At 39.7% G+C, this 27,743-nt stretch overlaps 1 protein-coding gene across 1 annotated transcript; it reads left to right on the top strand.

Annotated features, from left to right (window-relative positions):
* Positions 1–17,534: 17,534 nt before the first annotated feature.
* LOC118349018 (germin-like protein subfamily 1 member 17) lies at positions 17,535–18,533 on the top strand. Its single transcript, XM_035692152.1, has 2 exons — positions 17,535–17,742; positions 17,854–18,533. The coding sequence occupies exons 1-2, from the start codon at positions 17,604–17,606 to the stop codon at positions 18,387–18,389; spliced, it is 675 nt and encodes a 224-aa protein (XP_035548045.1). The 5' UTR covers positions 17,535–17,603; the 3' UTR covers positions 18,390–18,533.
* Positions 18,534–27,743: the final 9,210 nt, after the last annotated feature.

The raw sequence follows: 27,743 nt of genomic DNA on the forward strand, positions 1-27,743 counted from the left end.
ACTTTGTCTGTTGCAAGACTTTATTCTCAAAAATCTTCTGATTTCTTCTATGCCATAGACTCCAAGCAATAAGAAAAAACTAATCAAGATCTTCACGTTTACCTCCACTCAGCACCTTCAAAGCTATTTGCATAATATCCAACTTAACATTATCCGTCAGTAAATCAGGAAAGTAGTGCTTCCAAGACTGTCTAATAGAAGAGCAATAGCATAATGCATGTTCCACATCTTCATCCTCATCTGTCATTCACAGAGCGCTTCTTGGAGTACATGCCTATCTTTAAGATTCCTTCTAGCTGGTAGTCCATTCCTACATGCTCTCTATGCAAAGATTTTAACCGGTACCTTCATCTGCCATAGTTTCCTCCGAAGCCTTCTCTAATCTTCTACATTGGAACACTCACCATTTTGCTTAAGTTGTTGTTGAAACAGATCATATGCACCCTTTACACTGAAACTCTAGACTTTTCATGTTCCCATATAAGACAGTCAAGTCTACTCTCTGCGCTAAGCAACAATTTAAAGACATCTTCTACTTCTCGAGGGGATAATAAACCTCCAACTTTTTCCACATTCCACCATCTTGTTTCTGCATCAATGAGATCTGCTACTGTTATTGCATCATGATCCTGTCCATGAGGACTCCTTTGTAGCAATTTATGCCCAGGCAACCAATAATCAGTCCAGGCATTAGTAGACTTACCATCCCCAGCCCTCCATCTACAACCTATTAGCAAACGTTTCTTTGATTCCTATATCCCTCTCCAAACATATGAAGGGCAAGACCCTAAATTTGAATCACAAAAGCTTGAAGCAGAAAAATACTTAGCCTTAAACAGCTTGTGCAGCAAAGTTGTTACCTCAGTCATAATCCTTCATGCCTGTTTTGCAAGAAGGGATTGATTGAAAATTTGTAAGTCCTTGAATCCCATACCTCCTTGAGATTTTGACTCACGCATTTTCTTCCAACTAGCCCATCTAGTTTTTCTTTCTTCCTTCATTTGGCCCCACCAGAAATTTGCCATCATATTTTCGAGCTCACTACAAAGGGTACTTGGTATTCTAAAGCAACTCATTGTGTAAGTTGGAATTGCCAATGCTACTGTCGTGATCATTATTTCTTTGCCTCCTTGTGATAATTGCTTCTCCTTCCAACCATTCAGCTGGTGCCAAACTTTCTGCTTTAAATTTAAAAAATCTTGTTTCTTTTCTCTCCCCACTATAGGAGGAAGACCAAGATATCTTTCATATTGTTGGTGATGTTGGACACCCCAGAATCTCATTATTTCCTCTTGTTGGCTGCTATGGACATTTGTGCTAAAGACCATTGATGTCTTTTCCTTATTCACCCTTTGACCCGATGCTCTTTCATATATATCAAGGAGTTGCTGAATATTTAAACAAGTTTGCAAAGTGGCCCTGCAAAACAATACACTATCATCTGCAATTAAGAGATGATTAAGCTTAGGAGCTCCTTTACAAATTTGAATACCTTCTATCTATTTTAATCTTTCAGCCTGTTGTACTAAAGTAATCAGTCCCTCTGTGCACAACAAGAACAGGTAAGGGGATAAAGGATCCCCTTGCCTCAAGCCTCGAGATGGAAATAAAGGACCTTGAGGTACCCCATTCACCAATATGGAAAAAGAGACTGATTTCACACAAAGCATTATCAACTTGATCTGATTATCACCAAAACCCATTTTCTGCATAACAGCTTCTAGAAACCCCCATTCCACCCTATCATATGCTTTACACATATAAAGCTTTAGAGACATAGAGCTTTTCTTACCAACCTTTTTTTCTTTCTGAGGGAATGCACCAATTCATATGCCACAAGGATGTTATCAGTTATGAGCCTGCCATGGACAAAAACACTATGTGAGCTTGAAATAATAATGGGATGCACTTCCTTTAGCTTGTTTGCAAAAAACCTTTGAGATCAATTTATAGATTACATTACATTGACTAATAAGTCAAAATTCAGAAATCATCTCAGGCTGCTTCTTCTTTGGGATCAAGGTTATGAATGTGTGATTTATCTCTAGTGGGAGCTTACCATGGTTAAGAGCCATCACAACGGCATCTGTTACCTAGTAGCCAACAATGTTCCAAAACTTCTGGATTTGATAATTAGGTTAAAGCTATATATTCAATATTTTAGGGATCAAGTGGAATCTTATTACTGGGTAATTGGCCCAAATATATTATTGATCGATAGATTTATTTTGAACATGAGATTAAGGCCTGGTTTATTTATGAAACCCAAGCCCGTTAACGTATTCAATTTCAAAAAAATCTTACAATTTTAGAGTTCCATTCACGTTAAATTTCCTTGAACCCACTGTCTTTAAGATATTTAAACCCATGCACATTTCTTCCTATTTTTTACTTGGGTTTCAGCCACCTATATATATATATATATATATATCATCTCATGCACGTAGAACCACCCTCAATTAAGGTTACTGCACATGATCCTAAATTTCTTCAGTTATTTTCCCTTTATTTGTCTCCCATGTACATTGAAGAACCAATCATCAGTATCCTTCACGTCACCCAGCTAGAGACTCCACAACATTGTCCCTGCATTTACCAATAACCGCTGCCACCCAGCCTCCATCTCGCAGTAGCAGCCCGAACGAAAAACTAACCCACATGCCGAGATCTCACCTGCATGACAGAAGCCACTAGCTCTACTGCTAAGCCCCACGTGAAACCGGCAACCACCTTGACACCCTTCCATAAACCGCAACCATCCCACACCCAAGGCCACGACAACCACCAAGTGGCACGACCATCCACATGTCCAAACAGTCCTCTATTTTAGCCACTTAAAAAGAGAGCGACCCCAACCATCAATTCCACCTTAAGCCGCAGCTCCCCGTGTCAAGCACAACCCCACCACAAAAGGAAATACACATGGCAGAGGGTGTCTTGGCAGTTTCCTGGATTCTATGGCCAACCTGAAGTTTGCAAGTGGAAATACACATGGAACTTGTTGTCATTGCTGAAGCCATCCCATGAGATCCCCTGGCGCATTGTTGGGGGTTTTAATGAGATCCTCTATCAAGATGAGAAATGGGGTCGAAGACCAAGACTAGAATCTCAAATGGAGGATTTCAGGCAAGCTCTAGAGGTGAATGGTGTCTTTGATCTGGGCTGGAAGGGAAGTATATACACTTGGAGTAAGAGGCACTCTGATGACACCTTCACAAAGGAAAGGTTGGAATGAGCAGTGGCTAAGGTTAAATGGATGGAAGGGTATAGAGAAGCGATAGCAGAAACCATAACTGTAAGCCAATCAGATCACAAAGCTAAACTTCTTGATTTGGCATTAAAGATCCCAAGATGAAGGATTAAGAGGAAAATTTTAAGATTTGAAACTAAATGGGCCTTGGATGAGAAGGGTGAACCTGTTGTTGAAGGGGTGTGGGAGACAAATGTAAGGGGTTTTGATCCATTATAGAAGGTCTAGAAAAAGTTTAATCTGGTGTAAAAATGAACTGAGCAGTTGGAGTCATATGAAGGAAAAGGATATTGAAAAGGAGATGAGGCAGAAAGCTAACAGATTGAGAGAGGAATTAGAAAATGAAGATCCTTATAATGTATTGGTGATCAAACAACTTCGAGCTGAGCTAGGATTGATGCTGGAGTAAGAAGATATTAAATGGCGACAGTGAGCAAAAAGGAACTCATATTCGATGGGTGATAAAAATACAAAATTCTTCCACTCTTGTGCTAGCCAAAGGAGAAAAAAGAATCAAATATTGGCTATAAAGGACTCTCAGGGCAGTATGAGAACTGATCAAGCAGATATTGAAGGAGTCTATGATTATTTTAGTAACATATTTAGTACCTCTCAACCAACAAGGGAGGCCATTGAATTATGTTTGAAAGACATGGACTTGAGGGTTACATCTTACATGAACTTAGAGCTTGAAAAAGTGTTCATAAAGGAAGAGGTGGTTGAGGCTCTAAAACAAATGGCCCCATTAAAATCTCCAGGACCAGACGGGTATGGAGCATGCTTTTATCAGGCCTATTGGAGTATTGTGGGAGAGGAGGTAAGCAATTCTATCTTGGCTTTTTTGAATGGAGATGGCAGCTTGGAGGAAACTACTGTTAATTGTACTTACATTGCCTTAATCCATAAAGTGGCTAACCCTGTAATTGCTAGTGAATTTTGGCCTATCAGGCTATGTAATGTCTTATATAAGTTGGTGTCCAAGGTATTGGCTAATAGGTTGAAAAGAATCATTCCTCGTATAATTTCAGGTAATCAAAGTGTATTTATTAAGGGAAGACTGATAACAGATAATATGATAATAGCTTATGAAGCTTTCCATACAATGAAAGTAAGGCAAAAAGGAAGGGTGGGTAGTATGACACTCGAATAGTATATGCCCAAAGCCTATGATAGGATTGAGAGGTTGTATTTGAACGCAGTGATGGAGAAGATGGGGTTTGGGGAAAGATGGATTAATTTATTGATGAAATGTGTGTTATCCGTGACTTATTTTGTGCTAGTAAATGGTGAGCCAGGGAAGACTATAGAACCCTCAAGGGGATTAGACAAGGGGACCCCATATCCCCTTATCTTTTCATCCTATGTGCAGAGGGTGTGACAACTTTGATAAATGTAGTTGAGAGGAGAGGGAATTTAAGAGGGGTTCTTGTCTCCAGAGAGGGTACTAAAGTTAGTCATCTAATTTTTTGCTGATGACTGTCTCATCTTTGGTAGGGTTAAGTTATCTGAATGGCAGCAAAGACAAAGTCTTTTGAAGATATATGAGGGTGCCTCGGGCCAATGTTTGAATCTACAAAAGACCACTATCTTTTTTAGCTCAAATACTGATCAAGTGACCGGATCATAGATTAAAAGTATAGCACCTGTTTCAGTTTGTGGAAGTTATGAGAAGTATCTCGGGTTGCCAGCCATGGTCGGCTGATCAAAGTGCTTCCAAGAGAATGGGTGGTCTAGGATTCAGAGATCTAGAATGCTACAACAAAACTATGCTTGCTAAGCAATGTTGGAGACTAATAGAGAATCCTACTTCTTTGGTGGCAATTATTATAAAGGAAAAGTATTTTCGAGGAACTGGCTGCTTAGAGGCTAAAGCGGGTGCTGGGTCTTCTTTTATTTGGAAGAGTCTGTGCTCATCCATTGCTCTTGTTAAAGAAGGCATGTGGTGGAGGGTGGGTGATGGTAGTGAGGTTAACATTTGGGGGGATAAGTGGTTTCCTTGTCAAAAGTCTCCTAGGATCCAATCTGCTGCTATAATACTACCAAGAGATTTGAAGGTGAAACAACTTATTAACGCTGATGATAGGTTGTAGAATACAAGTTTGATTGATGAGTTGTTTTCTATGGAGGAGAGGGACCTTATCCTGAGTACACCTAGATGTAGATAAGGTGTTAGAGACAAGCGGATTTGGGGGGCAACAAATGATGGTAGGTTCTCAGTTAAGAGTGCTTACCACCATGAGCATAGAAGGCTACTGCATGAGGCTAGAGAAACATCAAGTGGTGATAATTCACTAGGGGGATGGAAGTGGATATGGGGCTTAAGAATGCAGCGGGTGGTTACACATTTTTGTTGGAAGACCTACCATGGAATCCTACCTACAAAACAAAATTTGATGAAAAGGAGGGTGACAGACTCGAGTTTATGCCCAATATGTATGTTAGAAGATGAAACCATAGTGCATGCTCAATGGAGTTTCCCAGCTACCTTAGATCATGTATGGGATGAGAGTGACAATTTAGTTTAAAAGTGGAGTATTTTTGTCATATATTTCCAGCAACTATGGGAAAAAATAAATGCCAAGCTTGAAAGTGAAGAAGTAAAAGTGGTTGCATGTATTATGAGAAGAATTTGGCTTAGGAGAATTACATGCATGTTTAAAGGGGTGTTTGAAGAACCTAGAAATGTGATAAGAGCAGGAAAGCGGGGCTTGATGAATTTATAGCAGCTCCGACAAGCCAATGGCAGTTTTAGATGGAAAGAAGTGTGGATAGAAGCACTATAAATTGGGAAAAACCAGATGAAGGGCTTGTCAATGTAAAATGGGATGCTGCAGTGAATGATCAACTTAAGAAAGTTGGGGTGGGAGTGGTAAACTGAGACCATGAGGGAGAGATTTTAGCTTGTTTGTCTGCATCTATGGATCACACTGGAAACTCAGCAGTTGCTAAAACTATGGCATTAAGTAGGGCAACAGTCTTGTGTGCTGGAGGAGTCAATTGGGCGGTTCAGTTTTGTACATAGGGAAGCTAACTGCATAGGTCATAAGTTAGCAAAATTTGCATTCATGTTGAGAGAGGAAAGGGTGTGGATAGAAGAGGGCCCTATATATATATTTACTGATTTACAGAGAGAAATGTTGTAATGACTGAAAGATTTCTTTGATTCTTCAATAAAAGAGGTATACTTGTTTAAAAAAAAACATGAGCATGCATGGACATAATAATTATGGATCATAAGGATTTTTTACTATTTCATTTGATCAAATCGATAGTATATATCTATCAATCAATCACTTTTAAAAACACAATGACTAAAATACTTCTTGGATATATACTAGTACTAGTACTGTATATGTATAAAATGGAGAACATATCATGTTCTAGGTGTGATCATGAGCCACTTGGTGGTTCTATACTACATGTCACATTGATTCATGATGATTACTAAGATATGTTTTTGCAAATTCGATCAACAACGAAGATTGTCTTGTATATGTTGTTTAGCATGATGATTTATATAACAACCAACGTTACTTCTACCTATTACAAGGGGCAAGGTCAGAGGAGAGAGAGAAAGGCAGAGCAAAAAACAAAAGTGAGATTTCTAGGTCTCCTCGTTCGAGGGACCCTGTGTCATCATGGCCCTGCCTGGAGGCCCCATGCCGACAATGAAGAACATGTCCTTCACTGACCTGGTCGTGGCTATCCCTTAGCCTTTGCCGGGAGTTGACCTTTCGATGAGGCCCCCCAAAATCATAGACGGTCAGGTATGCTTTTTGTTTTCTAAGGAGGAAATGGCTGTAACATTCCATATTTTTTAGTGTATTTTTTTTAATGAAGGAATTATTATTTTTATTGATTCAAAATTTATTCTCTTGTTTTTTTAAAAAAAAAATTATTTTTGAAGTGCTTTCTTTAAATTAATTATTGTTATGTGTTTAAATTTCTTCTCGAATTAAATTAACTTGTTGTTGGGTTTAATTATTTATTTTTCATTTTAATCACTGCGTTTGAATTATTTTATTTCACTTGCTTTTTTAAAATCGTTTCCGTTGGACCATTTTTTGTGACCCAAGATGTGGGGATTGGATCTCATTTCTTTCCCTACATTTTTCTCTTTCCTCTTTTCTTTTTCTTCCTTTTTCTTTTTTTCTTCCTTCTTTTCTTTCTTTTCTTTTCTTTTTCCTGGCTGGTTCCCGCGCGCCGCAAACCCCCCTCCCTCTCTCCGTCCATTTCTTCTTTCGCCCCTAGCGCCGCCGTGCGCCGGCGGTGGACGTCACCGCCCGGCTTCCCAGCACCCCCACCCACCGGCGACCTCCCTCTCCGACTTCCAGCCCCATCCGCGCCGCCGTTAGCCTCCACGCACCACACGAAGCCGCGGCATTCCTTGCGCCGCTGCACCAACGTCGCGCCACCTCCGGCCACCATCTCTTCACCACATCATCCTCGACCTCCTAGCAACCCAATGGACCCAACCCCATCTCCGATCTGTCACCGGTGAAGCCCCACCATCAACATTTCCATTTTGGGTGTTTTTGCACTTCAACCGCCTTTTTCGCTGCCACCCACGGCCAACCACCACCACCACTAGCCTCACCGCCATCCCTAAGCCCTACCTATCAATCTCGGGTCTTCGTTTGCACCCGTTCAAAAGTGAGTTTTTGAGACCCACGGCCACAATGCTTTTGGCACTGTTTTGTTGCTGCGTTGCCGCTTTTAGCAGCTCCGTGATATTTCAAAAATTATATTATAGCATTGTAAGTATTTTTTTCCCAAAGAACTTTTGAGATTTAAATGTATTTCTGCGCTAATTCATATTTACTGTGTTTTTGTTGGTTGTGCCGGACCGAGTCCGAGGGGTAAGGGGGGGTCGTTTGGATTGGTGGTTGAGAAATTATTTTAGAAGGGAATTTAATTTTCTTTGTCCAGTACAGTTTAATTTTTGGAGGTATTAGTTTATATTTTCTGTTATGGAGTTGTGAATGGGAAGAAGTGTGCTTTGTGTAGTGTTGTTGGTTAAACTGTTAGTAATTGTTTGGGACTGCGAACTGTTGGAATAAGTGTGAGTTATTGGAATTTGAATTGGCATTGGTCTTGATGCTTGTATTGGACAATACTGAGATTGGTATAGAATATTTTGGGTCGATGTGCGGGCTGTCCAGATTGTTATTTAGTTGTTTGAGTTGGATTAAACTTGCTGAATTATGGTCTAGAAATTGGGTCTTAAGTTGTCTAAGACTAATTTTGTGTTGTTGGACTTTAATATTTAGTTTATATTATTTTTATGAATAGGTGACGAGACGGATAGAGACCGTATTCAAGTCATAGATAATGAGCTGCATGAGTCAGGTAAGCGGGGTTCCTATACTAGGCTTTACACGAATTATTTGAGACTGAGGTTGATTTTCTGAAAACTTTGTATATTTTTGTGGTGAAATGAGAACTTGGGAAAAACAAAACCAACCTCGGTCGTTTATTTGCATACTCATGAAATCTATACGAAAAAAAGAAAAATATGTTCTGACATGTATTGTGTAGACATGAGCTAAATTCTGTCATGTGATTTCTGAAATCTGAAAAAATGAGCGAAATTGAGAATATGAAAAGTTGTGCATTTATTTAGAAAGATATTATGGCTTCTGTGTTCAGTGTGTGTAAACTGTTTGGTTCTGTTTTGATACTCTGTATTATTTTGATATAACATCTGAAAACCTTTGGCATGGTGTACTGGTTTTCGTATCTGATTCTATCTCTACTTTGCTCTGCTCTGCTCTGCTCTGTTATGCTCTGTTTGGGTTGGTACCAACTTCTCTGTCTCTGAGTGCACCCACTTTGGAAACAAAGTGGTTTTATTGTGGTCTTTCCTGTGTGCACACTCGGGGCTCCGAGAAGAATAAAGGAAAGATTTCACCTCTGTCTCTGCCTGGTTTGGCCACCGGGGTTAGCACAACCCTACCACGGGGGTGAAACATGGTCTCTGCTCTGTTTGATGCTCTGTTTTGATTTGATGATGATACTCAGTTTATATTATGCCAAAGCATTATGGGTTTTACTTGTCTTAAAACCATCACTCTGTTACTTTTGAAAATATGTTCTGTTCTGCATGCTCTACTTTGTAAATGCTCATGTTTACACGCTAGCATATGATTTCTGCTTACTGAGTTGTTGATAACTCACCCCCTATCTTCATAATATTTTTCAGATGATGTGGAGAGTCAAACTGAGGACCTGGATTAGATTGGTGAGCATGATTAAGCTGAGAGAGGATGTTAGAAGAAGAATTTTGACGTCTTATGTCTTTTAGATTTAATTATATCTTGGGCTTGGGTTTAGTAAGACTTTTGAACTTATTAGTTTGGTTTGTTATGACTACCGGGAGATTTTGGACTACTTAGCTTATTTTGCTGCATTAATAACTTTGTAGAGTTTCAATGTGGTTATTTAGAGTACTTGAAATTGAGTTTTGCTAATAAAGTTTTGGAGTTTTATTTTAATTGTGTTGGGAAACATGATCTGAGGTGACAAGTAGTAATTCTCCAAGCCAGCCGGGTTTGGGGCGTTACATGGCAGCTTCAGCAGTTCCTTTTAGGTATTCACTGGTCTTGAAGCTTCTCAAGCAGAGGTCAACACTAGATGCAATAAGACTATTCATATGGAATAGATGGGGGTTAGTGGGGACCGTGGTCGTCTCTTCAATGAGTAAAAACAAAAACGTCTTTGTACGCTTAACTTCAGAGGATGATTTCAACAAAGCTTTTTCACGTGAGACTAGTGAGATAAATGACATGCCTTACAGATTTTTCCACTGGACGCCGGGTTATACAGAGGAGGAGGAATCTCCGATAGTTCCGATCTGGGTAATGCTTCCAGGTTCACCACCAAATTTTTAACATGATTCCATCCTCAGGATACTACAGCGCCACTTGGGAATTTTATTCGATCTGATAACTTTATAAGATGTGCAACCAGAACGGATGGTGCACGAGTTTGCTTACGAATGGATGCCTCTCGGCAGCAAATGGATTAGTTCTGGATAGGATCATCGGGGTCTGGTTTCAAGCAAGAGGTGGAGTTTGAGACCCTACCAGCGTTCTGCCTTTCCTGTAAAATGCAGGGCCATAACTCACGGAATTGTAGGAAAGGCAATAGCAATAGAGACCTTGAAAAGGCAGGGAAACATAGAGTTGTCAAGTAGTACCGTGAAGTAAGAGTGGGCCCAAAAGCAACGGGATGAAATGATTACCAAGTGGAGAATGGGGCGGTGGGAAGAGATGCGATAGAGACTGGGTCGGTGGAAGACCTGGAATGACCTGCACAGGGGGGAAAGGGTGAATGAAACGCAAGTAGAAGGAAATCTGGCAGAGAAAGAAATCCAAGGTATGCAAGGCTTAAATGAAATGCAAGATGTGCAAGGGAATAATGACCTATAGGATGGTATGCAGGAGCAGGTGGGGCAGGAGCAGGGGTTCCTTATGGACAGCTTGACTCCCTTGTTTACAAGGAAGATTGTTTCATGGAGACGCAAGAGATTGTACTAGATAGCTTGAAACAAACGCTTGGCAATGTGCACAGAAAGGAACATGAAACACAAGAACAATACGGAAGAAGGAGGAGGATACCGTCCTAATTGAAGACGTGCCTTTGGATGAGTCAAGGCAAGAGAAGCAAGATGGGGAAATAAGGAGGGAGTTCCAATCTTTGTCTGATCATGAGGAAGATGGACTTAAACCAGTAGTGGGGAGAGAAATGGATTACTTGTCTAAGGAAGGAATTAGTGGAGAAAATAAAGGAGATGCTAAGGGAGAATTGAGCACATCCAGAAGCACAAAGCGGGTAATTACCCGCCCCTCAAAACATAATTTATGATAGGTCCAATTTTGTATTGGAACATCAGAGGCTTGTGCACATCAAGGGGAAGGTTGAAGAAGCTTGTTAAAAAATTTAATCCCAAAGTTGTAGCACTAGCAAAGCCTTTCGTTGATGAGAGGAAGATGGGCAATCTTATGAAGCAACTATGGCTGGAGAATGGTTGGTCTAACCAAGCACAGACTAGGAAACTTTGGCGGTTATGGGATAAAAGTGTGAATGTGAGCATTGTGGGAATGAGTGATCAATTCATTTTGGTCAAGACGATGGAGGGGAGCACTGAATTCCTAATAGCATTCGTATATGCTAAATGTAATTATGGATTTCATAGACAATTATGGAGGGACTTAGAAGAGGTGTGGCATAGACAAATTTACCTTGGATGGTCTTAGGGGACTTTAATGCTATCCGAACTGACGATGAACGAAGGGGGGGTGCCCATCATCCTCGGGTAGCGATGGAGGAATTTAATTCGTGGATCAATGGGAGTGGGTTACTTGAAATAAATTTTCAAGGAAAGAGGCTAACATGGTGTAACGGGCAAGAAGGATTAGCAAGAAGTTGGGCTCGGCTAGACCGAGGTTTTTCAATACAAAGTTTTTAGACCGGCTCCCTCAAATGTTGTTGACTTACTTGGGCTGCAGCACCTCAGACCATTCACCTATGATAATCTCCTGTGATCAGTATTTCCAAAGGTATGGGCCATCTCCGTTTTGTTTCCAACAGATGTGGGTGGACCACAAGGAATTTCTCCCATATGTCAAACAGTGTTGGAAGGAGGAAGGGCATGGAAGAGGACTGGAAAAGCTGGCTTTTAAACTGAAGTGCATGAAACAAGCTCTTAAAACATGGAACATGGATGTATTTGGACGTGTGGAAGTTATAATCCGAGACATAGAACTGAGGGCTGAATTACTAGATACTCGCCTACAGGAGGGATATGAAGAAACGATGGAGTAGGAACTATTAATCTCAAAAATTGAGTTGGTTATTTTGAAAAGCAGATAGGAGTCCATGCTTGCGCAAAAAGCCAAAGTTAAATGGCTAAAAGAAAGAGACAACAATACTCGCTTCTTCCACTCAATTTTGAAGAGAGGGCAACAAACTCAAGTAAAACAAATGCTCAAAGTTGATAGAACTTTATACGAGTGTCCAGAGGCGATTCATGAAGGAGTTGTCCAATATTTCCAAAAGTTATTAAGCCACGAAGGCGAGCGGGAACTTCCAGAGTTGAGCCCGTTTATTGACAAAGAAATAACGGAATAGGAGAATAAAGAAATCATCAAGCGCCCTACAGTGGAAGAAATTTGGCAAGCCCTTTTCAGTATCCCAGTGGAAAGTAGTCCGGGACCAAACAGTTTTAGCTTGGGTTTTTTCAGAGCATGCTGGGAATTTGTACAAGGGGATGTGGTGGATGCCATAAAGGAATTCTTTGAAGGAAAACAACTACCAAGGTTTTATACCACATCGTATGTGGCCCTCATTCCCAAAGTACAACTACCCACCGGGTTTGAGAAATTTAGGCCTATAAGCCTATGTTTCGTGGTTTATAAAATTTGCTCAAAAGTTATTGTAGCACGGATCACACATCTATTGTCGAGGGTAATATCTCAGGAACAAGGGGTCTTCATTCCCAAGAGGAGCATTTTTTAAAACATAAGCCTAACTTAAGAAATGGCCCATTCCATTCATAAAAAGAAGATCGGAGGTAATGTGATATTGAAAGTGGACATGTCCAAAGCGTATGACCGCGTGAACTGGAACTTTTTGTTACATGTTCTGGCATCTTTTAGTTTCTAGAAAGAGGTTTGTGGGTTGAGCAAGACTTGTATTATAATGTCTTGGTATTCCATTCTCCTGAATGGAACTGTAAAAGGGTTATTTATTTATTCTAATGGAGGAAGTTTTCACAAGGATGTTAAAAAGGAAATATGAGAATGGATCTATTGGAGGTTTCTCTCAATCTAGAGGGACGCCCTCCATTTCCCACTTGTTATATGCGGATGACATAGTGATTTTCACTAATGGAGTAAAGAGATCTATTAGAGCCCTATTTAAAGCCCTATTTAAAGCCTGAAGTTGTATGAACAGTGGTCTGGGCAAAAAGCTAATAAGGAGAAGTCGGCCATTTTGTTCTCAAAACACATTACACCAGCTAAAAGAAGAGAAGTTCTCAATATCACGGGCTTCGAAGAAGGTAGCTTCCCGTTTAAATATTAGGGGTGAACATAGTTAGTGGCAAGTTAACTAGTAGAAACCTAGAAGAACTTATATATAAGATACGTGAGAAAGTAAGTGGATGGAAGATGAGACTACTCTTGGCAGGAGGTGAACTCACTCTCCTTAAGCATGTTTTATCAAGTATGCTAGTTTATCTTCTTTCAGTTTTACAGGTGCCTAAGTTGGTATTTTTTTCCTCTATTAATTGCATACTTAGCACCTTTTTTTGGGGCGAACTGGATGGATCACCAAAAAGAAATGGTGTGCGTGGCACAAACTTTGTAAGCCGGTTTTTGAAGGGGGTTGAGGTCTACAGGATCTAGAGGAAACGCAAAAATCTTTACATATGAAATTCGCTTGGAATCTACTCAAGGATGACTCGCTATGGGCATGTTTCTTTCGGGGAAAATATGTGAGGGGAAATCATCGATCACTTGTTGAAACACAAAAGGCACACGTTTTTAGAGAATGGTGATGAAACAAGTTCCGCAAGTTTTAGAATTGTCCTGCTGAAAAGTGTGCGGGGGAAATGTCAATTTCTGGTTAGATTCTTGGCTGGAAGATGGTCCTCTGGTTGACACTCTAGGAATAACTGATTACCCTGGGATCAAGATATGCGAGTGCAAAATAGACAATGTAACACCCCGTATTTTAGTGTATTTTTACTGAAGGATTATTTTTATTTATTCAAAAATTTATTCTCTTATTTTAAAATTGTTGGATTTTTAGTGGGTTGATTTTATGAATTTTAATTTTGTGAAAATTATATTTTGAATTGCTTTCTTATTATTAATTATTGTTAAGCATTTAAATTGTTTTTCATATTTAATTAATTTATTGTTGGGTTTAATTACTTATTTTCATTTTAATCATTACGTTTGAATTATTTTATTTCACTTGCTGTTTTAAAATCGTTTCCATTGGATCATTTTTGTGACCCAAGATGTGAGGATTGGACCTCATTTCTTTCCCTACATTTTCTCTTTCCTATTTTCTTTTCTTCCTTTTTCTTTTCTTCTTTTCTTTTCTTTCTCCCCTGGACTCTTTCCTGCGCGCTACGCACTGTCTATCCCTCTCTCTTTCCATTCCTTCTTCTCCACCCAGCACTGCCGTCAGCCGGCAGTGACCGTCACCGCCCAGCCCGTTAGCCTCCCTAGCCGCCGACGACCTCACCCCACCAACCTCAACTCCAGTCGCGCCGCCTTTAGCCACCACGAGCCTCTCCAAGCCGCGGCCACCATTTGCTCTAACGCCGCTGTCGCGCCACCTCCGGCCACCATCTTCTCACCACATCATCCTCGACCTCCTAGCAACCCAATGGACCCAACCCCAGCTCCGATCCGTCACCGGTGAAGCACAACCAACCCCATTTCCGATTTGGGTATTTTTGGTCTTCAACCACCCATTTTGCCGCCACCCACGGCCAACCTTCACTACCACTAGCTTCACCAACATCCCTAGGCCCTACCCTATCATTCTTGGGTCTTCGTTTATCTCCGTTGAAAAATGGATATTTGAGACCCACGGCCATAGTGCATTTTGCACTGTTACGTTGCTCAGACGTCACTTCTTGCAGCTTCGTGATCCTTCGGAAATTGCTATATAGCGCTGTAAGTATTTCTCCAAAGAACTTTCGTGATTAAATGTATTTTTGCACTAACTCATTTCACTGTATTTGGTTGAACATGCCGGACTGAGTCCGAAGAGTACGGAGGTCGGATGGATTGGTGATTGGAGTTATTTGTGTGATCGATTGGGTTGGTAATTGTTGGTTTGGATATTGTGTTGTTCATGTACATTGCATTTTGCACGCATGATCATATTTGTAAAGGAAACTGGGTTTTCGTGTATTGCATTCATGTTCATGTGTTTATGAAAACTGGGTTTTCATGTGAGAATAGATTTTGGGTGCGTGTGTATCACGACCCCAAGCCGAGATGGGGCATTATCTCGGTGGAGCTCCTCTGGTTACTCGGGAGCGGAATATACTAAGTAACGTCCCCTGGATTGTCGCTGGGCGACAATGGGATCAGATGAGATGGTCTGGTGCCGACTCTGTGGTCCTTGTCCTTCTGCTGGCGGGTACTAGAGGATGTCTGGCCATGAACGCGCTGGGCGCGGAACTGGGCATCGCTTGTTGCATAGTGGGTGCTTGGCCATGAACGCGCTGGGCGCGGAACTGGGCATCGCTACGAAGCCAGGACGTGCGGATGATCCCTAGGGGAGATCATGGTGCATATGGTAATAATGGTTTAATGAACTATTTTCTGAGAAAATAGTGTGTGTTGGATTTCCGTGTAAATCATTTTCTGGGAAAATGTTTTACGGATATTTTGGGCCAAATGAGATTTTGGCGTATGTTGGAAAATAATCATTTTCGGGGAAAATGATGTTTTGAGGAAAATGCATATTTCATCATATACATGCATGTTGGTTGCATTGATACATTTTCATTACGTGGTTATTTAGGTTATACTTACCTGCGGTACCATTTTGTGGTAACGCAGATTTTGATGCAGATGAGGAGGATGAGGGCGAGCCTGGGAGACGGCTCCACCCGAGGAGTGATCTGGGATCACTTGCTTAGATATTTTATTTTACTGTATTGTATTTTAATTTTGGATTACTGTATAACTACTTTTTAAACCTTACTGATGTTTAGATTGTATTTAAATTCTGATACTTAGTTGACTAATCCGCTGCGTTGTTTTGTACACCGTTGCACGTACACACACACTTGGCACTATCATTGGGATGCGTGACCGTGTTGTCATCATCCTGGCGTCTCGATTCCCGTGTTTCCTTACATGGGGGTCGGGGGCGCCACAGGTGGTATCAGAGCAGTTTGGCTCTTGGTAAAACCACATGTCCAGTAGGTGCAATTCGGTTCATGAAGGAGCTGTCCAATATTTCCAAGAGTTATTAAGCCACGAAGGTGAGGGGGAGCTTCCAGAGTTGAGCCAGTTTATTGACAAAGAAATAACGGAAAAGGAGAATAAAGAAATCACCAAGCGCCCAGCAGTGGAAGAAATTTGGCAGGCCTTTTTCAGTACCATAGTGGAAAGTAGTCCGGGAGAAGATGGTTTTGGCGTGGGTTTTTTCAGAGCATGCTAGGAATTTATACAAGGGGATGTGGTGGATGCCGTAAAGGAATTCTTTGAAGGAAAATATACAACTACCAAGATTTTTTATGGCATCGTATGTGGCCCTCATTCCCAAAGTACAACAGCCCATCGGGTTTGAGAAATTTAGGCCTATAAACCTATGTTCCGTGGTTTGTAAAATTTGATGATTATGTAGGTAATATTTTTATATAAAAATAATAAGTTTTATTTTAAATTTTATCATATTATATATATCTTCGATTATTTTTAATAATAGAATGATATATAATAAATATATAATATTTTACACTAAATAACTAAATAGATAGTATCTATTTCAAGTTAAATCAAAATGATCTAGCCATATATATAGTATTCCATGAAGAAGCTAGAAGAAGGGGCTTCGCTCATAGAGAGAGATGCGTGTACAAGAAACTTCAGGTTTTTTCAGTTTGGATGTGAATGGGTAAAACGATGGCTGCATGCAAAATGTAGAGATCAATAGAATCAATAATAGAAAAATATTGAGGTGATCATTAAGGCTGCAGATTAATATTATTTGAAATGCCTGTGTATGAGGACAGTACTACATGTACATGATTTAGTCTATTTAGACCAAGCACGTCCCTCACATTAATGTTAATTATCGTATTATCGTATTCAAGTCAATAATGATGGAAGAATATCATTCCATCGTATTCAATGAATATTGTTAATTATCGTATTCAAGTCAGTTTGAGAGAGAGAGAGAGAGAGAGAGAGAGAGAGAGAGAGAGAGAGAGAGAGAGAGAGAGCTGGGTCAATGTAATACAGCTCAATATTTGTAGAATAATGAAAGTACTGCATGCACCGTTCCATTATTTGAAGAGGTCGAATTATTTGGTTGCATTTTCAATGTATGTGTGCGAGCAATAGTGGTTAAAGAATGTTTCCACCATCAAAGAAAAAATAATAATAATCGATAACCTTAGATTAATTAATTATAGAGTAGTTGACAAGTATTACACGTTTATGGAAAAAACATGGACCAGTTCATGATCAGTAATTCCTCTCTATAAATAGAGATGTGACCATCCAACATTTCTCATTCCCTCCTCGCCAATATTAATTACTTACACAGATCAGTACTACAACGCAGAGATAAATCATATATAGCCTCAAATATGATGAACTCCAAGGTTGTTCCTAAGTACGCCCTTTTAACTGTGGCCCTGTTGGCTTTCGCTTGTTCCCTCGCCTTTGCCTACGACCCCAGTCCCCTGCAGGACTTTTGTGTTGCAATCGACAATCCTGCTTCTGCTGGTATGTACACATTATTATTGCTATATTATTTGATTGTATTTTCTGCATAATATCATGTGTATATATATAGTCATGATGATAACAAACATTTTCTTTCCTTTCTTTCTGCAGTATTTGTGAATGGAAAGTTTTGCAAGGACCCAAAGCTTGTCACTGCTGATGATTTCTTCCGCTCGGTGAACATTCCCGGAAACACCACAAATAAAGTGGGGTCGAACGTCACCGCTGTGACAGTGGAACAATTACCAGGCCTCAACACCCTAGGCATATCCTTGGCTCGCATCGACTTTGCACCACATGGCTTAAATCCTCCCCACACCCACCCTCGCGCCACTGAGTTTCTTGTAGTCATAGAAGGTACTCTTCATGTTGGCTTTGTCACATCCAATGCAGATGGCAACCGCCTCTTCACCAAAGTTCTAAACAAGGGAGACGTCTTTGTGTTCCCAATTGGTCTCATTCACTTCCAGTTGAACGTGGGAAATACCAAGGCGGTTGCCTTTGCTGGTCTGAGCAGCCAAAATCCTGGAGTCATTACCATAGCCAATGCAGTCTTTGGATCCAATCCTCCCATCAATCAAGATGTTCTCACCAAGGCCTTCCAAGTGGACAAGAATCTAGTTAACTATCTTCAGCAACAGTTCTAACTAATTGCCTAAACTAAAATCATAGATTTCAAGATATATTTGCAATAAACCATTAGATGGTGTGATTAAGTTTGCCAATGTTTCCCAGCTTGTAACCTCATTGAAATTATTTTATTGAAATAAAATTGTTGCTTATAATTTACAGTCACTTTGTTATAATCATCAACAGGTGTGATTGAACTTAATTGCATTTTGAATACTTCTCAGGAGTGATATCACTTGTAAGGGCCCCGGCCTTGCTTCCCTTATCATTCCGACCCCAAGGCAAAATATACAAAAATAAATAAATAATAACACGAATGAAAAATATATTACACATGATCGTAATTTAATGGATAGGATTCAAATGAATTTATTACACATGATCGTCCGAGCCCCTTGTCGCCCGGAGACAACCCAGTTGGGGACGTCACTCAATTTATTATGCTCCCGAGTGACCAGATGAGCTTTACCGAGATAATACCCCACCTCGACTTGGGATTGTGATACGCACGTACCCATAAAAATATTACCAAGACACGAAAACCTTGTTTTCAATTTTATCAGCATAGCATATAACATGACACAATTGAATAAATCATGGCAAATATCAATAACAGTAATATGCAGATGCATGACAGACATTTTATTGGATGTATTGACATAACACACAACAGTCACAAACAACAACACCGTAGTCACAAATCCACAGTTTCACAAATCCCAACTATATACACACGTTTCTCATCCTCCATCCGGCCCTCGGCCCAGATTTCGATAACAACTACGTCAAATATTTCCAACACTTTTTCGGGCCCTAGACCCATCTCAAATACAACTAAACTGCAACAAAGTTAGTAATAATTTCACGTCAGATTTTCCGGAGAGTTACTTACCAACGCGAATTAGATTTTCTGGATGATTGCAACATGTTGAGTAAATGCATGTATGTGAGCATTTACTCAACATGTCAAGATCAATAGAATCAGTAATTAATAGTGATGGAAAAACATTGATCGATCAGGTGATAAAGGCCACATATTATTATTATTTGAAAGGATAATGTTAGGTCGACTATCAAATGTGCTCACTAAATAAATGATTTTTTTTTTATTTTTCTTTAAGTATTTTTTAAACATCCTTAACTATTAAGAAAAAAAATTAAGAAAATATATAAATTTACTAATATTCACTTCCATAATCATTAAAAAAAATAAAAAATATATGAATTGACATATAATTTGGTGCTGGATTCTATTTAAAAGTCGTGTGAGAACGCACATTTAGACCAAGCACGTCGTACATCTTCACATTGTTATATTTATATATAATATAGTACGTATTCAAGTAAATAATGATGGAAGAATATTGAGGTACTCATCAGAAAGGCTCATTCTTACAGCTTACTAAAAATATATATATTGAGGTGAGAAAGGAAGAATATTTTAAAGGCACATATATATATACTAGCAGTAGGGTAACGTCCAAGGGACGTTTGCCTTCTTTTTTTTTTTTTATCTAGTGATTGAGGAAGTGTTTTTTTAATGATGTTGTAAATATTTTATTTTTTTAAAAAAATGTTTATGATGATTAAAAAAATACATAAAAAAATAAAAGAAAAATAAAAAAGTGAAATACACATTCAAGGCATATTTTCGGGCAACTTTTTCGTTAGTTGTAACAGTTCTCTTTAGTTAATTAAGAATATTATCATATTTAAATTATGTTAAAACTCTAATTATTTATATAGTTATACTTTTTTAAAATTATTTAACAAAATTTTATCATTTATTTAATGATGAAATATTAGTATTTTATAAATTAAATTTGATAATTTATTTATAATATGATATTTATATGTTAATTATCTATTTTAAATTAATTTAAATCAATATTTAAATTTTTACCATTTGTTCAAATTTGGAGAGTTATGATAAAGGGTTAGATTTAAATCCTAAAAAGTTTCATTTTCGTCTCGTTTTCTCTTTCTACCTCTCTCACCTTTTTTTTTTTTTTTTACCAAATGATTAAGGAAGTGTTTTTTAATGATTTTGTGAATTTTTTATTTTTTAAAAAAATGTTTATGATGATTAAAAAAATACATGAAAAAAAAATAAAAGAAAAAGAAAAAAGTAAAATACACATTCAGGACACATTTTCGAACTACTTTTTTGGTAGTTGTAGCAGTTCTCTTTAGTTAATTAAGAATATTATCATATTTAAATTATGTTAAAACTCTAATTATTTATATAGTTTTACTTTTTTAAAAATATTTAACAAAATTTCATTATTTATTTAATGATGAAATATTAGTATTTAAATTAATTTAAATCAGTATTTAAATTTTCACCATTGATCAAATTTGGAGAGTTATGATGAAGGGTTAGATTTAAATCCCAAAAAGTTTATTTTCCCCCCACTTTCTCTTTCTTCCTCTTTCTCCTTCCGCTCAGCCACGGCTTCTCTCTCTCTCACCCGATCTCCTCCCTTAAGCAGTCGTGCGCCACCATGGGTGTCACCGACCACGTCACCGGCTTCCCCTCACACCGGCGAGCAAACCCCACCGTTGAAGCCCCTTGGCAGCTCCTCCCATCGCCGCACGTGAGCAACCCGAAATGGGTCTCAATGCTTGTGCCACTGCAGCATTACAACACCACCATCGAGCTCCTCTTCCTCCGGCGATCACCCCCATGGACCCAAGCCACCGTCGAAGCCCCCATGGACCCAAGCTTTTCTTACCAACCTTTTTCTGTCTGCGGAAATGAACCAATTCATATGCCACAAGGATATTATCAGTTATGAGCCTGCCAGGGACAAAAACACTCTGTGAGCTTGAAATAATAATGGGCAGCACTTCCTTGCGCTTGTTTGCTAAAACCTTTGATCTCAATTTATAGATTACATTGCATTGACTAATAGGTCAGAAAACAGAAATCATCTCAGGCAGCTTCTTCTTTGGGATCAGGTTATGAATGTGTGATTTATCTCTTGTGGGAACTGACAATGGTTAAGAGACATCAAAACAGCATATGTTACATGTGGCGCCCCCGACCCCCATGTAAGGAAACACGGGAATCGAGATGCCAGGATGATGACAACACGGTCACACATCCCAACGAAAGTGCCAAGTGTGTGTACATACGACAGTGTACAATAACAACGCAGCGGATAATTAAGTCTACTAAGTACCAGAATTTAAATGGTACCGCAACATGCATGTACAATAACAACAAATGAGTGATCTCAAATCACTCCTTAGGCAGAGCCGACTCCTCAGGCTCACCCTCATCTTCATCTGCATCAAAATCTGCGTTACCACAAAATGGTACCGCAGGTAAGTATAACCCAAATAATCCTCAGGAATAAAATGCATTTAATCCAACCAACATGCATGCATATGATGAAATATGCATTTTCCTCAAAACATCATTTTCCCCGAAAATGATTATTTTCCAACACACGCCAAAATCCCAATTGGCCCAAAAATAATCCGTAAAACATTTTCCCAGAAAATGGTTTACACAAAATCCAACACACGCTATTTTCCCAGAAAATAGTCAATTTTTAATGTATGCACCATGATCTCCCCTATGGGTCATCCACACACCCTGGCTTTGTAACGATGCCCACTTTCGCGCCCAACACGTACGTGGGAAAACATTCACTACACAACGAGTGATGCCCAGTTCCTCGCCCAGCGCGTACGTAGCCAAGCATCCTCTAGTCCCCGCCAGCAGAAGGACCACTGAGTCGGCACAAATCTCTCGTCCGATCCCATTGTCGCTCGGCGACAATCCAAGGGACATCACTCAGTATATTACGCTCCCGAGTGACCAGAGGAGCTCCACCGAGATAATACCCCATCTCGGCTTGGGGTTCGTGATACACACGCACCCAATAAATCATTTCACATGAAAACCCAGTTTTCAATAAACACATGAACATGAATGCAATACACGAAAACTCAGTTTCCTTTACAAACATGATCATGCATGATATCATGAAATGTACATGTACCAACACTAATCAACAACCATCATAACCAACCCAATCAAATCCAACCAAACAACTCCATTCACCAAACCATCCGACCCACGTACTCCTCAGACTCAGTCCGACAAAACCAATCAACAGTTCAAATACAGTGAAATGTGTTAGTGCAAAAATACATTAAATTCACAAGAATTTTTTAGAAAATACTTACAGTGCTATATAACAATTTTCGGAGGATCACGAAGCTGCAAGAAGTGGAAAAACAGCTGCAGGACAGTGTAAAATACACTGTGGCCGTGGGTCACAGATACCCACTTTTCAACGGAGGCAAACGAAGACCCAAAAATGATAGGGTAGGGCTTAGGGACATCGGTGAAGCTAGTGGTGGTGAAGGTTAGCCGTGGGTGGCGGCACAAGGGGTGGTTTAAGGCAAAAAATACCCAAAACGGAAATGTTGATGAATGTGCTTCACCGGTGACGGATCGGAGGTGGGGTTGGGTCCATTGGGTTGCTAAGGGGTTGAGGATGAAGTGGTGAAGAGATGGTGGCCGGAGGTGGCGCGACGACGGCGCTGGAGCGAAAGTGGCGCCGCGGCTTTGAAGGACTACTGGTGGTTAACGGTAGCGCGAATGGAGGTGAGGTTGGTGGGGTGAGGTCGCCGGCGGCAGGGGAACCGAATGGGATGGGCGGTGAAGGCCACCGCCGGCTCACGGAGGCGCTGGCGATGATGTAACGGACGGAAAGAGAGAGAGAGGAGAGAGACGTCGCGTGGGAAAGGAAAACACGGGGAGAAGAAAAAGAAAAGAAAGAAAAGAAAAGGAGGAAAAGAAAAATAGGGAAAAAGAAATGAGGTCCAATCCTCATAACTTGGGTTTAAAAATTGATCCAACAGAAACGTTTTCGAAACCACAATGGTAAAGATAATTAAAATAATTAAATCTCACAGTAATTAATTAAATATGAAAAGTAATTTAAATGCACAACAATAAATAAATATTAAGAAAGCACACAAAAATTAATTTTCACCAAATTAAAAATCCTAAAAAATAACCCAATTAAAAATCCAATAATTTTAAAATAAGAGAATAAATTTTGAATCTATAAAAATAATTCCTTCAGTAAAAATACACTAAAATACGGGATGTTACATTACCTCGTAGCCAACAATGTTCCAAAACTTGTGGATTTGATAATTAGGTTAAAACTATATATGCAATATTTTAAAGATCAAGTGAAATCTTATTACTTGGTAATTGGCCCAAATATATTATTGATGATTTATTTTGAACATGAGATTTAGGCTCGATTTATTTATGAAACCCAAGCCCATTAACGTATTCAATTTCAAACAAATGTTACAAATTTAGAGTTCCATTCACGTTAAAATTCCTTGAAACTACTGTCTTCAAGATATTTAAACCCATGCACGTTTCTTCCTATTTTTTTCCTTGGGTTTCAGCCAACTATATAAATATATATATATATATATATATATATATATATCATCTCATGGGAGTGGGTTACTTGAAATAAATTTTCAAGGAAAGAGGCTAACATGGTGTAACAGGCAAGAAGGATTAGCAAAAAGTTGGGCTCGGCTAGACCGAGGTTTTTTTAATACAAAGTTTTTAGACAGGCTCCCTCAATGGTTGCTGACTTACTTGGGGCGTAGCACCTCGAACCATTCGCCTATGATAATCTCTTGTGATCAGTATTTCCAAAGGTATGGGCCATCTTTGTTCCGTTTCCAACAGATGTGGGAGGAACACAAGGAATTTCTCCCACATGTCAAACAATGTTGGAAGGAGGAAGGGTGTGGAAGAGGACTGGAGAAGCTGGCTTTTAAACTGAAGCGCATGAAACAAGCTCTTAAAACATGGAACATGGATGTATTTGGACATGTGGAAGTTATGATCCGAGACATAGAACTGAGGATTGAATTACTAGATACTCGCCTACAGGCAGGATATGAAGAAACGGTGGAGCAAGACCTATTAATCTCAAAAATTGAGCTGGATATTTTGAAAAGCAGAGAGGAGTCCATGCTTGAGCAAAAAAGCCAAAGTTAAATGGCTAAAAGAAGGAGACAACAATACTCGCTTCTTCCACTCGATTCTGAAGAGAAGGCATCAAACTCAAGTAAAACAAATGCTCAAAGTTGATGGAACTTTATACAAGTGTCCAGAGGCGGTTCATGATGGAGCTGTCCAATATTTCCAAGAGTTATTAAGCCACGAAGACGAGGGGGAGCTTCGAGAGTTGAGCCAGTTTATTGACAAAGAAATAACGGAAGAGGAGAATAAAGAAATCCCCAAGCGCCCAACAGTGGAAGAAATTTGGCAGGCCCTTTTTAGTATCCCAGTGGAAAGTAGTCCATGACCAGACGGTTTTAGCTTGGGTTTTTTCAGAGCTAGCTGGGAATTTATACAAGGGGATGTGGTGGAAGCCGTAAAGGAATTCTTTGAAGGAAAACAACTACCAAGGTTTTATATGGCATTGTATGTGGCCCTCATTCCCAAAGTACAACAGCCCACCGGGTTTGAGAAATTTAGGCCTATAAACCTATGTTCCATGGTTTATAGAATTTGGTCAAAAATTATTGTAGCACGGATCACACATCTACTGCCAAGGGTAATATCTCAGGAACAAGGGGTCTTCATTCCCAAGAGGAGCATTTTTGAAAACATAAGCCTGACTCAAGAAATGACCTAGTCCATTCATAAAAAGAAGATCAGAGGTAATGTGATATTGAAAGTGGACATGTCCAAAGCATACGACTGTGTGAACTAGAACTTTTTGTTACATGTACTTGCATCCTCTAGTTTATCGAAAGAGGTTTGTTGGTTGATCAAGACTTGTATTACAACGCCGTAGTATTCCATTCTCCTTAATGGAACAGTAAAAGGGTTCTTTAAGGGGGAAAGAGGACTTCGAAAGGGGGACCCCCTATCACCATATTTATTTATTCTAATGGAGGAAGTTTTCACGAAGATGTTAAAAAGGAAATATGAGAATGGATCTATTGGAGGTTTCTCTCAATCTAGAAGGACGCCCTCAATTTCCCACTTGTTATATGCGAATGACATCGTGATTTTCATTAATGGAGCAAGGAGATCTATTAGAGCCCTGTTTAAAAGTCCTGGAGTTGTATGAACAGTGGCCTGGTTAAAAAGCTAATAAGGAGAAGTCGGCCATCTAGTTCTCAAAACACATTACACCAGCTAAAAGAAGAGAAGTTCTCAATATCACGGGCTTCGAAGAAGGTAGCTTCCCGTTTAAATACTTAGGGGTGAACATAGTTAGTGGCAAGTTAACTGGTAGACACCTAGAAGAACTTACATATAAGATACGTGAGAAAGTAAGCAGATGGAAGATGAGACTACTCTCGAGAGGAGGTAAACTCACTCTCCTGAAGCATGTTTTATCAAGTATGCTAGTTTATCTTCTTTCAATTTTACAGGTGCCTAAGTTGGTTTTTTTTCCTCCATTAATCGCATATATACTTAGCACCCTTTTTTGGGGTGAAGTGGATGGATCGCCAAAAAAGAAATGGTGTGCGTGGCACAAATTGCTTTGTAAGCCGGTTTCTAAAGGGGGTTTAGGTCTATGGATCTAGAGGAAATGCAAAAATCTTTACATATGAAATTCGCTTGGAATCTACTCAAGGATGACTCGCTATGGGCATGTTTCTTTCGGGGAAATTATGTGAAGGGAAATCATCTATCACTTGTTGAGAACACGAAAGGCACACGTTTTTGGTGAATGGTGATGAAACAAGTTCCGCATGTTTTAGAATTGTCCCGCTGGAAAGTGCACGGGGGAAACGTCAATTTCTGGTTGGATTCTTGGTTGGAAGATGGTCCTCTGGCTGACACTCTAGGAATAACTTATTAACCTGGGATCAAAATATGCGAGTGCAAAATAGACAACGAATGGGATGTACAGCTAATGGAGATACTTGAAGCCTTGGGAAATCCTAAAGAGGGAGTGACCTGCTCATATGGAAGCCTTCCATAGAGGGGAAGTTCTTGGTCCGAAATGCTTGGGAATGCCTGTGCGTGAAGTCCCCAGAAACTTCTTGGTCGGAGTGGGTTTGGCATAAACTATTACCAAAGAAAATCTCAATTATGGTATGTAAAGCATGGAATAGTAGTATTAATGTGGATGATAGACTGAGGAGGATAGGGATTCCGGTTGTATCTAAATGTAACTGTTGTCATGAAGGTGGTTATGAGGATATTAACCATGTCCTTTATGCTGGAAACTTTGCTCAACAGCTATGGAGGAGATGCGCAAGACAACTGGGAATTTTTTTCCGGGAGGGATTAACGTGGAAGGAAAATATGCAGTTATGGTTTTGGCGTGCTACTCGGTCATCTCAGATGGGTGTAAGCTGGGGTGTTCTTCCTTCAATATTAACATGGCGGTTGTGGTTGAGCAGATGTAGGGCACGCTTGGGAGATTACATGGAGTCACGAGAAGAAGTGTGGCAAGCAATAAGATATTGGATGGCCAGGCTAATGAAATTTTCCACAAATTTTCGAAAGCAGGTACGTGAGGATCAAGAATTGCTGAGTGGGATGAATATTGATGTTATACCAGTTAAAGCTAAACGTATACAAGTGGTCAGGTGGATCAAGCCTCAACAGGGGATATATAAGCTAAACACGGATGGAAGCAGCTTACTCAACCCAGGAGCTTCAGGTGCAGGAGGGCTCCTCCGAGATGACCAAGGCAACCTGATTTTTGCCTTTCTGGCAAACTTGGGTGTTGGCAATAACAACGCAGCAGAGCTAAAAGCTATCCTGCATGGTGTAAAGCTATGTAAACAACAGAGGATTTATAGGGTAGATGTTGAAACCAGTTCCTTGATGGTGGTTTAGGTGGATTAGTGGAGCTAGATGTGGAGTTTGGTACCTTGAAGACTATTGGGAGGAAGTTTGGAAAATTTTCAGAGAAGGGGACTACTCCATCTAGCATGTCTTACTAGAAGGTAATAACCCAGCCGATTTCTTAGCAAAACTAGGTGCCCAGGGGAATGATCTAATATGGCATAATCTCTTGGAAGTTCGTAGGAAACTTCGAGGTCTCATTCGAACGGATAAGTCTAACCTTCCCTTTACGCATCAGTTAGTAGCCGGTAGGTGTCTAGTTTTTTGTGGGGTTTCTTTTTCAGTATGGGTAATTTCTTTGCGGTCCTGTTAAGTTTAGAGTGGGTCTTGTAATATGATTTCCTTCACCTAAAGTGAGGCATATTTCAATAAATTGGACGTACTGTTGAATTTAGAGTGGATCTTGTAATAGTTTTTTTTTTTTTTTTTTAACCAACATAATTAATTCTAGTTGAAAAAAAAATATATGATGATCATGTAGGTAATATTT

The sequence above is a fragment of the Juglans regia genome, chromosome 7 (assembly GCF_001411555.2).
Source record: "Juglans regia cultivar Chandler chromosome 7, Walnut 2.0, whole genome shotgun sequence".
NCBI classification, from domain to species: domain Eukaryota; kingdom Viridiplantae; phylum Streptophyta; class Magnoliopsida; order Fagales; family Juglandaceae; genus Juglans; species Juglans regia.

Bases quoted from the DNA above. Each gene is read 5' to 3' on its own strand.
- LOC118349018 (XM_035692152.1), top strand. From the start codon at position 17,604: ATGATGAACTCCAAGGTTGTTCCTAAGTACGCCCTTTTAACTGTGGCC. The intron at 17,743-17,853 runs GTATGTACACAT...TTCTTTCTGCAG, and splicing joins CGACAATCCTGCTTCTGCTG to TATTTGTGAATGGAAAGTTT.